At 32.6% G+C, this 15,715-nt stretch overlaps 3 protein-coding genes across 3 annotated transcripts in view; all 3 read left to right on the forward strand.

The window, feature by feature from the left end:
- Positions 1-535: 535 nt before the first annotated feature.
- LOC100187387 (glutathione S-transferase 1-like) lies at positions 536-3,101 on the forward strand. Its single transcript, XM_002125887.4, has 4 exons — positions 536-860; positions 1,265-1,409; positions 1,596-1,734; positions 2,565-3,101. Exons 1-4 carry the CDS (start codon positions 604-606, stop codon positions 2,741-2,743), a joined length of 720 nt encoding a protein of 239 aa, XP_002125923.1. The 5' UTR covers positions 536-603; the 3' UTR covers positions 2,744-3,101.
- Positions 3,102-4,283: 1,182 nt separating this feature from the next.
- LOC100177159 (U8 snoRNA-decapping enzyme-like) lies at positions 4,284-5,298 on the forward strand. The gene has a single exon (XM_002125843.4). It carries the CDS (start codon positions 4,589-4,591, stop codon positions 5,177-5,179), a length of 591 nt encoding a protein of 196 aa, XP_002125879.2. The 5' UTR covers positions 4,284-4,588; the 3' UTR covers positions 5,180-5,298.
- Positions 5,299-5,421: 123 nt separating this feature from the next.
- The window catches only part of LOC100179497 (protein kinase C theta type-like), a 10,660-nt gene continuing 366 nt past the window's right edge, over positions 5,422-15,715 (forward strand). Inside the window, exons 1-11 of the mRNA XM_026834654.1 lie at positions 5,422-5,614; positions 5,918-6,012; positions 6,742-6,855; positions 7,849-7,909; positions 9,450-9,641; positions 10,835-10,920; positions 11,961-12,090; positions 13,379-13,494; positions 14,632-14,752; positions 15,202-15,416; positions 15,704-15,715. Of these exons, the coding sequence (XP_026690455.1) occupies positions 5,494-5,614; positions 5,918-6,012; positions 6,742-6,855; positions 7,849-7,909; positions 9,450-9,641; positions 10,835-10,920; positions 11,961-12,090; positions 13,379-13,494; positions 14,632-14,752; positions 15,202-15,416; positions 15,704-15,715 (1,263 nt within the window). The 5' untranslated portion in view covers positions 5,422-5,493. The remainder of the gene's footprint in view (positions 5,615-5,917; positions 6,013-6,741; positions 6,856-7,848; positions 7,910-9,449; positions 9,642-10,834; positions 10,921-11,960; positions 12,091-13,378; positions 13,495-14,631; positions 14,753-15,201; positions 15,417-15,703) is intronic.

The raw sequence follows: 15,715 nt of genomic DNA on the forward strand, positions 1-15,715 counted from the left end.
AATGTACTACCCACACACCCAAACCAATTCCGTACCCCTCCCAAGATAAACAATGGAGAAATTCTCATTTTAACCGAATAAGAGCGTAACTCTATACCGTAGAGTTTACAAAAGGTGAATGCCGCATAATGTTTCAACAGTCCATACCAGCGGTTGGGTATTCGATATTTAGTTCTTAGAACAATTTCAGAACGCAGAACCAAGCAAGCAAATGTAATATCATTTTTCAGTGTAGAAATAAAATATTAAACTTGTTTTAAAAAGCAGCATTTAATCAGATAGCCTACGACCGTTGCTAAAAACACGACTAGGAAGTCTAGTACAGTACTGAGAATCTTATATTTTCTGATCATGTTTTAAACAATTGGAAAAGCTCTTTTAGAGCCTTGTATATACGGTTATACAATTTTGTAAATATGCTTTGTTTTAATACGAAATCGGTCGAGAAAAGAGAAAGAAAACATGTCTCGTCTCACCCCACCCAACTATAGTATTCTAACAAAAAGAAATCGATCGTGGCACAAATTAACACATTATAATCGGCAATGCTATATAGGTTATCAGGAATCTATAGAAATAAGTTTGTTTTAAAAATTTACCAATATGGGGAACGGGAACGCAAAAGCGCAAATCAGCCAACAGCAACAACAGCCTCAGCGAGGTCCAGTCACTTTTTATTCCAGTGTTTTCAGTCCACCATGCCGGGGTCTTTGGATGGTACTGAAAGCATCAGGGGTTGACTTTATCCTAAAGGAGACTGACATTTTAAGCGGCGAGCACAAAAAACCGGAATATTTGGCAGTAAATTCATTGGGAACTGTCCCTGCCTTGAAAGACGGGAATTTGTGCATCGGCGAAAGGTAAGGTTACAAATGTAACGTCTGTATAACCTTACAGGCCTATTTCTAACTCGACAATGTGTGTTGTTCGGCGCGTGGTTGTTTGTAGCCCAGGGTTAGAATCGATGCTCGACAGTGCTGATATTGTCGGCGTGGGCGCCTTCAGGAAATAACCTCATAAATGCCGATTGTTCCAATTCCCAGCGATCCGTTATTGTCCATCCTGTCGAACGATGGCTTAAAAATGAAGAAATACAAAAAAGTAATCGCCCCCTCACAACGTTTACCTCGGACATGAAGTGTGTGGAAAAAAAAACATATTATAAGGCCTGTCATATATAGCCTCACCAGCACGCGAGGATAAATACGTTTTATCAATACCTTTTGCATACGATACCAAAGCTAATGACCCTTTATTTCGGCAGTCGTGCTATCATGCAATATGTGTGCAACCGATATGCCGCTGGGTCTGCTCTCAGTCTTTATCCCAAAGATCCCGCTGCTCGTGCGGTTGTGGACCAAGTTTTATACTTCGACACCTCGCTTATTACAGCAGTGTACAAATATACGGTAAGGCAGCGCGTTCTGTACTGTAATGTGACAAACTGATATAGTCAAATGTTGCATAACGTGGTGTTTATTTGAACCAATAAGAAATATGCCAATATTCAACAATAATCACGTAAAAATATTAATTATAACATTCCATAAATATTGTCTTATTTTGATTTCTTAAAAATGACACTTTTTTCAAAGAAAATCGCGGAAGTTCTTTTCAAGCATGAAAAACACTTGGAACTGGATGGCAAAGACGAAATGAAAAAGAAACTTCTTTCATTAGAAAACTTCTTGTCTAAGAATCGTTACCTTGCTGGAGACCACATGACAATTGCAGGCAAGTATATTATATCTATACATTAAGTATTTTCGTTAATTTAATACGAAAGTTCGTTAATTTATAAATACGCTGATCAGCTGGCGGTACATATAACTTAGTCATCGCTATAGAGCGCGCAATAAGTTTATGACCCAAAGGGTTCAATACTTTATGCTGCTAACACAGTGGGCATATGTGTGTTGGACAAGGCACTTAACGTTCATTGCTGGCAGCAGTGATCAAGTTATACAGCTTGTTAGTTTAAATTTGTTATTTTAAAATATAAAACATAAACAACTTTTAATGGAGATAAATAAATTTAAAGACACGCTCATGTGCTCTAGTCGTCGTAGTTTTCTAAACCTTATATAGTATTCAGAAAAATAATGATTATTGGTCTGATATGTGTGCCGTGGCTTGCCGCAGGTAACATTACGCCTGTTTGCTCTGCTGCTTGCTTTCTTCGCCATTTGACCGCTTTCCATTGCTTTGTGGCACTAAAAGTGTATTTTATGAGTAGTAGTAACCAGGAGTTACTGTTTGCGTTTAAAATGTTTGCTCTTGTGTACAGATTTCATAAAAAACGTTATAGAAATGAGTCGGTTTAGGTTACTGGGTGGGTCGTATTTAGCGCAATTTATATTTGTGTCGAAGACCACAGGACGGCTTCTGTACTATATCAACTTAACGCGTAACCTATATTTATACCGCCGTCTTCTTTTTTGTTTAAGCAGCGATTTTTTCCCTTTAATTTTAATGAAAAATATTTTCGTAGATTCATCTGTTTTGGCGAATTTTGTTTAAAGCAGCGATTTTTCCCTTTAATTTTAACGAAAATATTTTAATAGATTTATCTGTTTTGGCGAATTTGGTGGTGTTGGATATCTGTCACTTTGATGACTACGAAGACTTTCCTAAACTGAAAGAATGGATGAAAACAATGAAGGCTCTTCCATACTTCGAAGCTTGCTGTGGGAAGCATAACAAAGCTATGACCGAAATGTATCAGAAAGTTTTACATGAATAATATGTTAATTAAACTGATTTTGTAAAATTGCTTTTTACGGTGCCAGCATTATGGGATGCTGGGTTTGTATAAAATGAATTAAGCCTGACAGCTTTTGTAGTTAGACATGTAGTAAGCGTACCGTAATAAAAATATAGTACTGTGGGGTAAGTTACATTTCGGATCGTGTTTTGAACAATTCACAATGCTCTTTTAGGGCAGCGGGGCTCAACGTTGTATATTTTCTGTAAATGTTCTTAGTTTACTACAAACGGGACAAGAAAAAAAGAATGAAAACATGTCCCATTCTACCCCACCTAACTATATTAAAACCTACGAGTACCATCTTTCGTCACATGAATAAATATTTATATTGGTTACAGTTTTCTCGTATAACTAGGTATTATTAACAGCGTACTATATGGATGCAGTCCAATGATTTATAAATAAAAGAAGAACAAAAAATTAAGTAAGCATAAATAGCGGGCATACATTTTTGGGGGAAAGTAATGAAAAGGTTACAGAACTTTAAAACAAATGAATTTAATTAAGGAATAAATATAAACAGAAGAATATAACTTTTTGGTGGTGGTACATGCGTTGTTTCTTGGGTTTTCGTTAATCGAAATGTACCTAGAAAAATGTAAAGGCGCTGTGGCTCAATGGATAGCGCGCCTGCCTATTACCCAGAGGGTTCGGGTTCAAGGGTTGAAGAGTCGGCACTGGTGCCATTTACGTTTGAGGCACAATGCACCACATTCAACGAAAATTATTCTAAAAGGCGGTCAGTAATGGATTGCCCAAAAACCCAGCCATACAAACAAAATAACAATCACCCACAAAGTAACATATACGTGGTAACTCGGCAGGGGTACAGGGTGTACAAACAAGATACCAGTATTAGATCGAATGTCGTTTTCACGCCCCTTCTTAACAAAAAATCTGCTGGTAATAGTCAAACCGAATCAGTTCAACTATAGATACTCTAATACGGTTCAACACCTAAACTATTTTAAGGAGAACCCGTATCCGAAAAAGTTGAATTATACCGGAGAAATGTGCTTAAAAGTTGTGTGAGTAAATAAATTACCCAGCGTATATAGCACTGTGGTTATACTACGTGAACCGTGAACACAGTGGTTATGTACGGTTTGTAACCGTGAACATATTATGTGGTTCGAAGCTCGGTGCCGCAGCTATTGTCGTCGTGTTGTATTTGGGAACCCGGAAACCTGATGCCAATTATATGCAAATTAAACAGACATTGGGTGTTAGGTCAATGTATAAAACAGTTTACAGTATAGTGAGATACTCATGTCCCGTCAGACAACAGCCGATTAGTAATCTGTATGTATCCTCGCAAGTAAAATGATACACCCCTTTAAAACCGACCATTGCGACCTGTTTGTGGACCAAATTAACAGGAACTGACATTTGATAACCATTACCAACACTCACGAGGCAGGGATATTTTAAAAACTTTTAAATTATACGTAATTCTGGACAAACAAAAAGGGAATGTGTAAAAATAGCCGAAATAAATCACCCAGTGACGTCATACCACCTGACTGAACCAGCACTGAAGCGGAACGTTGTAGGATTTGCAGTTTCACTTTTGTGTTTGGGCATAGTTTACGGCTGTAGTTGGCGACTGTAAGAGCTGTAGTGTTTTCCGGGTGTTTGTAGTTGCTCAGTCGTGCTGTGGCAAGTGTCAGGTCACGTTAAAGTACAGTTTCGACTAGCGAAAGATGTAAAATTAGCTACTCTGTTTCTTCATTGCAAAGCTTACGTTACATACACTTCCTCGTCAAAAGAAGAACTACAAGTTACCTTCACTTGAATATAGCAAAGGATATTATTGGTACTATGGCTGCGGAAGAAGCTGTGTTTTTAGATTATAAGAAGAATACCTGCAATTACAAGGGCTACAGGCATGCAGCACATGCTTTAATTTATTGTAAAATGGCTCCAAGCAATGAGAAAATGAAACATGCGGTTATGATGCAGCTTAGATTTGACGGGACCTTAGGATTTCCTGGTGGCTTTGTAGACGGTGGCGAGAACCTTGAAAATGGACTTAACCGGGAGCTTTATGAAGAAATTGGTCTTACCCAAGCCAACCATTTTACTGAGACTGATTACTTTGGCTCTTGGTATCATGAGCATATTAGACTAATGGACCATTTCTATGTTAAAAAACTAACTGAAAATGATTTCGTTAAATTAGAGAACAGAACTTTAGAATGTCATGACTGGGGTGGGGAAACCATGGGAATAATTCGTGTCCCGTTGCAGAAATCGTCAAAAAATCCGAATTTCTATAGTTTAAGTCAATTTTTTCAACATAATTTTATCGGCAATGCAAAGCATCAGTTAATACAAGTTTTAGTTGAAAAGAATATTTTACCTGCTGTAGATGTACAAGATGCATCTGTAAACCTGATCAATAATGTTTGATGTATGTACTATGCAATTTATTTGCTTTTAAATTTTAATCACTTTGTTTAAATACTATTGTACTGTGAATATTATTGATCAACAGTATATTTCATGTCACTGTCTTGAGCTTTCAATATTACTCTCATTCCATTTTATCACTAGATAGCAAATTACATTTATATATAAATATATATATATATATGTTTATTAATATATTGTCTACTGTCCACTATATGTTTCATTTCAATGTTTTTTCAATCAAGGTTTTAGTTTTTTTGTATATTTTAAAGTTAAACCAATTTTGAGCTTTTTATTTTGTTTGTAACACCAATATGGCTCCGTTTGTTCGAGTGAAAGTTGTGAGGTGTGAACCTGGTGAAACTACTCAACAGAATGGATCGAATGTTGATACGTTTGTTGCTATTAATGTCAAAGAATGTGTTGTACAGAATGGTAAGCATGTTATGGTTATGAAGTTATAGCATTTGCAAAATGTCCTTAATTTATATGAATAAATGAATGAAATTTTTTCCTCTTTCATTAATGGAAGTATATATGCTATAAGACAGATTTTCGGGCCTTTAAATAGCTACATTGTGTAGCTAAACTGTTTATTTTGGGAATTTGACTATAGGATTTAAAGTGGACATGCTGCTTGTGTATATGTATACATACTGAAACAGTGCATATGGGTAACTCTACACTCAGAGAAAATTCTAGCTGATTTAGTAAATTTAAATTTGAACATTTTCCAAGGTGTACATGGAACCCTTATGCAGAAAAAGAAAACAATTTACCCAGAGTGGGGAAGCTGTTTCGATTCTCATTTAAAAGACGGGCGAGTAATCCAGGTATATATACAATGAATGGTATACAATGTAACACTGTAAAATTAATTTATTTGGTTTGTTCTTATCTGTGCTATGTATTATTTTACCATTAATTTGTACTCTAGTTCATAGAACGTTGGGTGCATAGGGTGATATGTCTCATTAATTTTTGTAAAAGGGATTGACATTATATGTTTCAGCATCCCAGTTTTTAAAACCAGCTTTTGCTGTAAAGCTAAATTTCGGTCTAGTTTTATGGAGTGTTTCCATTTTAATGACGCCAACAACTATTTTCTTTGGACAGAATTAGTGGTTTGTTTAAATTTTGATAAATTTTTATGTCAAATATTTGTTCTGAGCAATTTGTAGTCAGAGTAATCGATGGGTGGTAACATATTTGTGATTAATATGTGTGTGGGTGGGTAGATTAGGCATCAAATTAACATTAAAAGTTTTCAAACTTACTGTATAAATATAAAAATATACAATATATATATATATAAGTATTAAGTATGTAGTAATGTATATATATATTAAAATACATTTCCAAATATTTTTAAGTGCACGTCCAATAATAAGTATTTTAGTTTTTAAACATTTAAGTGTTTTTTAATGGGAATAGCAGCAAAACGACAGTATTTAAAAACAAGCTAAAAATAAAAATTCTGTTACATAAAGTTAGTAAAATTGGTCATACACTGTTTTACGGATAGTATTACAATATTTTAAGTTTTGCCAATTTTTTTTCAGTTGGTACTAATGCAGAAGCCTGATAAACTGGTAAGTGAATGCAACATCGGTTTACAAATGCTCGCTGATAAATGTCGCAACCAAAGTATTGGAGGTTCTGGTACTGATGTTTGGGTGAGTAATATGCATATAATGTACGAGTTTTACCGTATACAATTATGTTAAGTGTTTTATGGTCTGTTGAAATATTCCAATGTAAAACATAATAGTGGTATGGGGGAAGACGGGACACCTTTGGCACATAATATCCAAATATTCTGATCCTGTTTTAAACACTTACAAGGGTCTATTGGAGTTGTGACAACTTGTGAGGATTTAGTTTTATATTTCTTTGAATTATCTTTGCTTGCTGCCAAATGGGGTGAGAAAATAGAATGATAAGGTGTCTGATCTTCCCCGTCCTACTATACATGTTTATTATAACCCTATAAGTAACTATAGTAACTATATACCTTGTTTACAATAGTAAACATGTAAGGCTGTGATTTCTTCTAATTAATTATGCACCAAAAAGTAACCACAACAAATTGAACTTTTCGTTTGCATACTAGGTAGTATTATCCTACTGGTTGAAGTGGTGTTGTAACATATTACACAATATATTTACATTTTCAAAAGTTTGTTTTGGTCACTTTTTTGTGCATCATTGCTACCTACTGTAGATAGTAACTGTTAAAGTTGTGTTTTAACACAATCAGTTTACAATTTAAAAAAATGTTTTGTTTTGGTCACTTATTGCTGCATATTCAATTTGCATACTGATGATACCTACTGTAGATACTAGATTACAACTGTTTAAGTTGTATTGTAACACAATCTGTTAATATTTCAAAAATTGTTTAGTTTTGATCACTTATTTGTGCATAATTACCATCTAGTGATAGTAACTGTTAAAGTTGTATTGTAACACTATATATTACAATTTCAAAAGTTTGTTTTGTTTTGTGTACTAGATAGTAATATACTAGTTAAAGTACTATTGTAACTCAATTTGTTTACGTTTTCAAAAGATTGTTTTGTTTTTGTCACTTATTGGTACATAATTACTATCTGGTGTAGATAGTAACTGTTAAATTTGTTTTATAATATATTTGTTTTCATTTTCAGCTTGATTTGAGACCAGAAGGAAGATTGTTACTACAGGTTAAACTGTTTGTTGAACAGGAAGGTAAGAAATAAGGAAATCCTGTTCTCTACTCTTCTCTTATATTTATTTATGTTTTATGTTGTATGAGCAAGGTTTAATAGTCATGTAAGGCAATTTTCATAAAATTCTTGTCCAGATTTTCAATTGGGTAACTCGTATCTACACACCATCTACTCCATTTCAATGGTAAACTGTATTCACATTGTTAGTTTATTTATAGCTAATTTTGCTATTGTTGAGCACATAGGATAAACAAACAATAAAAGTTGATAATCACGCAAGTATACTGTCCTACTACTAATATAGAATAGAATCTGGCTTTACTCAGCTGCATTGAAGTGCAAACCGTAACATATTCTAAAAGATGATAAGTTCCACACCTGTTTACTTCCAAGTCATAGTTATTAAGTCACACAATCAGTGGTGCAGCCGAAAAAAAATAAGGGGGGGGGGGGTTTAATCAAAAATTGTCAAAAAAAAATTTTTTTAATGTTTTTTTTTTAAATTATTTTTTCTAATTTTTTTTATTTTTTTTTGGTTTAAAAGAGGGGATCGCGACCCCCTAAACCCCCCTTGACTGCGCCACTGCACACACTCGTTAAAAATATTTTTATTTTAAAATATAGAATGTTAAATTTAGCTTTGCAGGTATGAGATTGGGTATTTTCATATCCACATACATATTACAATCACATGCATTATATATATATACAGCATGATTAATATGTTTCAGTGTACCTTAAGCCTAATTTGGTATCTGCTCCATTGGTGCTTATACGTTAGGCAAAGCCTCATTACTTCGTGTAGAGTGAAATCACTTAACAGGAAATATTCATAATACGCAATACATTGGTGTTCTCTGGTGCACAGTGATATGACGCATACTTAGCCTAGCAACCCCCATATTAACGTTGTGTTACAGCGTAGTAAACTGAAATAACTTACATGGCAAAGCAGGTTACCGGACCTAGTAATGCTTTAGCCTTTAAAATAGAAACTGTTTTGTTTAAATACTTGGTTTGAATGTAGCGACATTGTTTTAACATTTAACACGAAAAACATGTTTCACTTTCTATTTAAAGATGGTTTGCATTTTCTACTAGAATTTTGAAGATTGTGTTTGCAATTTCATAGAATTTTGAAGATTGTGTTTGCTTGTATATTAGTTTTAAAAAGGATTAACTTTTACCCAGCTAACAGAATACCGCATTACTTGGTATTGTGTATTTCTACCATATATGTTGACACAATTAGTCAGCTTGTTCTACCTGTGACAGCCGTTTGCATATGTATGATATTGCTTTTATATCATTGTGATACACTTTAGTTACTCTTATATATTGCACTTGCACATAATTAAATACACCTGATAACTTTATATTTTCCAAACACATAAAGTAAGTTACATTTATTTATTCATTCACATAAAAACATATTTAGTTTCGAATATTTTACTCTTATATAGTACACTCAATTGAATATACAAAAAAGCATATTATATTTATTACAACACAAAAGTCCCTATAATATACATTGTTCTCACTCAATATTTTTTTCCCAGATTTAAGTCAACAACCAAAAGATGAACTTCCGACACGTACGATCCAAAATCGCCGAGGTGCAATTAAAAAACAAAAAGTTCACATGGTTAAGGGCCACGAACTCACAGCACGATTTTTCCACCAGCCAACATTTTGTTCCGTGTGTAAAGACTTCATGTGGGGCCTTAACAAGCAGGGGTACCAATGTAAAGGTGAGTCGTATGAATAGTGAATCAGGGCCTTTCACCATCTTCAAACAATATAGTATTTTAAGAAATATTAATCTACAAAATCGAGTATAAGTACTTTCAAACAAGAAAGTGGCGATATGAGTTGCTTTTGCCCCCTATAACGCTTTGTTTGCCTGCTACTGCCTGTGATACATACAGTAGGGTTGGGTAAGATTATACTGTTTTGATTCATTAGTATACTGTTCAATACTTTTTTTAAACATTCCAAAATCAAAATTAAATTGAACAGTTTAAATGTAGCTTAGAACTTATATACAAATGTATCTTATGCTAATTTTGCTATGAAATACTAAAATAAAAAAAAACCCATAAAGTTTAACGTTTATGAACCCTTAAAAAAAGATTATATTATAACTTCCTCTGTATCTGAATAACATGGGGTTATAACTTTAGTATGCCAGGCTGCCATGCACAAGAGATGTAAGGAACATGTTCTCGGTGTTTGTGTTGGATCTAGCAATGACATAAACCTAGTAAATATACAGCACTGTGTATATGTGGTTTATGTTAAATAACGGCCATGGTTCAGTTCTTTATGTTTGGTGGCTACAAAATGCATTTTACATTGTATTATACTCAAGAAAATGCAGAGAAAATCTAGTCCAGTATCAAAGTCTTATATATTTTAAGATCTATTATTTTAATCTCTAAGCCAAACACTTGTTTAGTCGATATAACATTTATTTTATTACTTTATATTATCTTCCAAAAAAATACAGCAATAATGTAGTCCAATATCAAAAAAGTATTTAATATTTTAAAAACTATTACTTTGATCTCCAAACTTTTTCCCAAGCACTTACATTTAATAACTTTTAAATGAAAAGCAATTGCTTGCCCTGCTTTGAACCCTATGCTCTTGTTATTGCACCTCTGGGTTAGATTAAACCCAGATTAAGATCTATTGATCTAAACATCTACAAATTTAAACTAAAGATTATACAATCTTGATTTTTTTTAAGCCAAATTAGTCTCAACAAGTAGTATTAATGACATATTTTATTAATATTACGATAGTTTAAAAATTAAATATATAATAACAAACTATATATATATTAAAATGTTTTTTTTATAAACTTGTTGTGGCACTAATATAAACTAACTGTTCAAATTCTTAGTTTCTTATGATTTTGCATGTGGTGTTATTGTTTTAGAATGCGGCATTGCAATGCATAAGAAATGTGTTCCATGTATTCTCACCAAGTGCAGTCGGTCCACCGAACGTTGTGATACAACACTGGTTAGTATAAATGCATATATATCACCATATCACTACCATGAATATGTATCATGGTATCACATATCACAAATTTATATCACGGTCATTGGCGCCTAACATGGGTACTATGCAAGGTATGCGTGTATATACCCTGAAAAAAATAGTACCCTACTATAAATAAATGATTTAATATCTCACAAACATGTTTTTAAATAAAGGCTATACGGTAGTGATAGTGCAATGTCAGTCTATTTTCCAATAAAAGAATAATCTTGTGATCAACTGATAAATAACTTTAATTTTGCCCGTCATCATTTTTTGTCTTTTAAAACCTATGGGTACGCTGACTTTTCCAAAGTTAAACACTTATGATCACTGTATCACGAATACAAATCACAAAGTTTTCCATTTGGGTTCATTTTTTCATACTATGTGTAAGTAAGGAAATGAGTGGTATGGTCAAAACTATAGAACAAAACTGGATTCCATATAAAATTTGGATATGTCAAATTTAGTTAATTTGCCGAATGCGCTAACCCGGTATATTATTTTGTAAAAGTTCTGTTAAAAAAAATAAAATCAAAAACTTAATGAACTAAAAATAAACTTATGTTTTATAACTCACCAATTCTAATGCAATATTTAAATTAATTGTTTGTGCTGATTAAAAAGTTTGGCCAAAAGGTTAATTCTAATTGATTATTTTCCTTTCAGTTAAACTGCTGTAACTATATTTTGTATTTAGCTGCATTTGGTCCAAATTATAAAGGGCTGTAGTGATATGTTGTTACTGCCATATGTTTGGCCTAAAATATCAACCTGATTTAAGATAAGAGCCCCTCAATAATCGATATTTTAACCACTGACATTATATAAATCTTGTGTTAACGCCATGCTTTAATTTACACATGGTATTAAAAAAAAAGCTTTTTCTTAGCCCGTCCCCCAAAAAATGTTGAAAAAATATTCTAGTCTGTATTTGTTTGACCTGCTTTTAGTGTTTAATACAGTATTTATTGTTTTAAAATCAATTCTGTCATTTTAATGTCCAATTGTTTCAGTATCTTAAAGAGAGATTCAAAATCAACATGCCCCATCGCTTTAAAGTGTTCAGCTACAAGCGTTTCACCTTTTGCGACCACTGTGGTTCAATGTTGTATGGTTTAATACGACAAGGTGTTCGCTGTGAAGGTAATACCATGTTTTAAATTGTATGAATATGTTCATTGATTCTATAAAAAGCTTTATCGTATAACAGGGGGCGTGCTATTGTGTGTTGAGTTATAACAATTGAGTTATATTCTAATAAATGTAAGTAAGTCCCACAGCAAGGGCCAGAGTTGACCTATTACCCTAACACCCTGGGTGCTAGAGAATATACTCTATTAAACTGCTTTTTAATTAATTAAAAAAAATAAACAAAATTTAAAATACCAAACACGGATTATCAACCTATTTATCAAATCAAATTATTAGTTGTTCAATTTATGATGATGTATCTTGTTTTAGTCTTTTCCATTTACAATGTATAATAACTTACTTTGCACTTACATACACTAACATATCACATATGTCTACATCCATTGGTTTAATGGTTATAAACTAATTTTAAGTAAAATAAATTTTATAAAAAAAATTAAGTTTTTGGTTAATTTTCGCTGGTGCCTTACAATGAAACATTGCAATATATTTTTTATATATTTGCTAACTTTATATATTTTTCATTGATTTATTACAATTCTGCGTGGAATTGAAAGTGAAAGTTGTTCAGCCAATATAACAAGCTTACACACTACCGTTAACTGGTATAGCCATTCCTAGATAAGTCAGTGGGGATCTTTTGTGATTAAAATAACCTTCTATTGACATGAGCTTAATTTCAACAATAATCTTCCCATACATCTACATTTACCAAGAATCTAAACAAAGAAAGTTATGTCATCTTTACACCCACGCTACATTTATTCCTAATATAAGTACCCAGACAATGTAAATATATAAAATCTTTTCCACAACCATTGTCTATCATGTTGCACCAGCAGGAACTACCTTCAGTGGGAAATATTTCTCTTCACTATTTATTTAAGATTTTCTGGACAATAATTTAAATCTTTGAAACTGGTATTTTAGTTCAACCATCTATTTAGTAAAACTAATATACATAATTGTAGTTATTAACATATTAGCAATATTACCATGATTATCTTATTATTCCAACCAAATTTTTTGATAAGTTCTAATTATCTCTCATTTAGTTTAAGGGTTTTTGTTCAAAGAAACTTAATTTGACAACTCATTAGGGTTTACTGTTAAAAAAATTTCTAAATTTTTGTAATTTATCATCCTAATTGTTTACTGTTTTTCTGCATTCACTTTATACTGTATGGCATGTTGTTGTTTTTTTAATATCACAACCCCACTACATACCAGACAGAATTATTAATATTTAACCAACTTCATTAAAACTACTTGTTTACAGAATGCGGGACAAATGCTCACCATAAATGTTATAAGAAGATGGCACATACATGTGGTGTAAACCAAGCATTACTGGCTGCAGCATTGGAAAAACTTGATAAAGTACCTTCAGTTCAGGTGCCTATGTTATATATTGATAATACTATTGTGGGCATTTAGTGGGCAAGACACTGGGCTGTGTTATAACAACTGTCATTGCCCCGCCACTCGATGGTAAATTAGTTACATTCGTAAGTTCCAAATCTGTGTATTATTAACTAACCTTGACATTTATTATGTTATGCCTTAATTAACACTGTTTGTTACAAACATTAATAGTTGTGACATATATAGTAGTATATGGTAATAATATGGGACATGTTTTCATTCTTTTTACTCGTCCCATTTTGTAGTAAACAAAGAATATTTACAGAAATTTAAAACTGTAGCCCTGTGGTTTTAAAAGAACGTTTAATGTTGTTCAAAAACAATCAGGAAATATGGGATTAAATAACATTCGAATTCATGATTGCTATCAGTTAGATAGAATAATATTTGTTTTGTGATGCGGCAATTGTGACTAATATCATTTAAACACAGACATATTTTGTCCAAGTTGTCTAATATCTTTTGAACTAGACATTTTACATACATCATGCGGCAGAGTGATTGCTAAATTAAAAAATATTATTTTTTTGCATCACATAGTTTTTATGTGGGGTACAAACATATACAGCATAGCTATAGCACATATAGAGCAAAATGTAAAAATATTTTATGAGGGGATTTTCACATTCTTATCTATCGGAGTAATATGTTACATAGTAGCATACCATGAAGGGGGTAGTTTGTTTTACATCATGTTTTATTAAATTAATCCCTTTTTTTCTTATCACGGTGTTATGTAGCAATCTTCCAACAAGGTACTTCTTATACTAAAAGAGATGAAATAAATATTATGCTATTTCCGGCTCTATTTTGCAGAAACACGCAAGTTTTATTTGCAAATAATAACTTTGTAAAAACTACATACCAATTTTGGCAATTTATACAAACATATATATATAATACGGTGGGGGAAGCAGGACACCTTAGGCACATAATATCCAAATATCCTCGTTGTGTTTTAAACAATAAACAACGGTCTACGGAAGTCAAGAGGATACGGTTTTATGTTTCTAAAGACGAGAAAATAACATGAAAGAGTGTCCCATCTTCCCCCACTTTAAAAAATTAATAACAAATATTTGTAATAGAATTTTTGTAAATTTACAGCAAAAGCAGCAGCCCATACCCCCATTTGCAAACCATGAATCTGCCATATATGAGGACGCGTCACAACTTTTAATTCCTAAAGAAAAAGCGAACAGAAGGATATCAGCACCTGCTATGGATGGTAAAAAAATTATCATATTTTTGAAAATGAACTAGAATATTAGATTTTTGTTAAAATTTTATATAAATTTAATACGCTATAGTGTATTTATTATACCATGGCTGTAAAACCTCACATTTCTGTCTAATAAGTGTAGCTTTAAAGATGCAATCGCTGTGTTTTTTAAAGCATATGTTTTCTATTGTTAAATTTGATGTAAAAAATTCGTTTTTAATATATTTATATGCTTCTTGTGCAAGATTTCTATGTATATATTATGAAGATGTCACTTATATCGTTTTTCTAGTAATAGTTAGAATTAACAAAAATCTGCACTAATTATTTTCTGATTTTTTTACTTGCTATAAGTGAATAAATATTTCACAAAAACACTGCAAAACATGATTGAATCTCAAAATGTACCAGCAGTTTATTGTATCATATAACTCAATATTCTCCAAACGTTCCAGACATGTACGAAGCAATGTGGAAAGCCGAGAGCGGTGAACCGATGCGTCAGAAATCCAAGGAAGCTCCTGCTAAACTAAACAACGCTTCTGCTTACCCCGTTGCCCAAAAACCAACCCCTGCCCCCCGTTCTTCAAGGAGACCTCCCGAAGAACCCAAGTTTAAATCGGAAGATTTTAAAATGCTCAAAGTTCTTGGGAAAGGCAGTTTTGGAAAGGTGAGGTTTTCTAAGAATTTTTACGAGTTTGTAGCCTTTTTACTTTTGTCATGGATATTGTAGTATCTTTAAAAAATATCTTTTTAATTTTGTGTAATGTTCTTTAGTGTGCTAGATGAAAGATAATAATGTTTTGTGTACAATTTTTATCTTGATTAAAATGATATGACAGCCATGAAAGTTGGAATTAAGGCCATAGTTTGCCATCACCCAAGAATTTCCCTAAAGTGTATTACCTAAAAAAAAACTCTTCCAATTTAAACTGAAACAAAACCTACACATCGTAGGTTCTACTCGCC

Source organism: Ciona intestinalis, chromosome 5 (genome assembly GCF_000224145.3).
Source record: "Ciona intestinalis chromosome 5, KH, whole genome shotgun sequence".
NCBI lineage: Eukaryota > Metazoa > Chordata > Ascidiacea > Phlebobranchia > Cionidae > Ciona > Ciona intestinalis.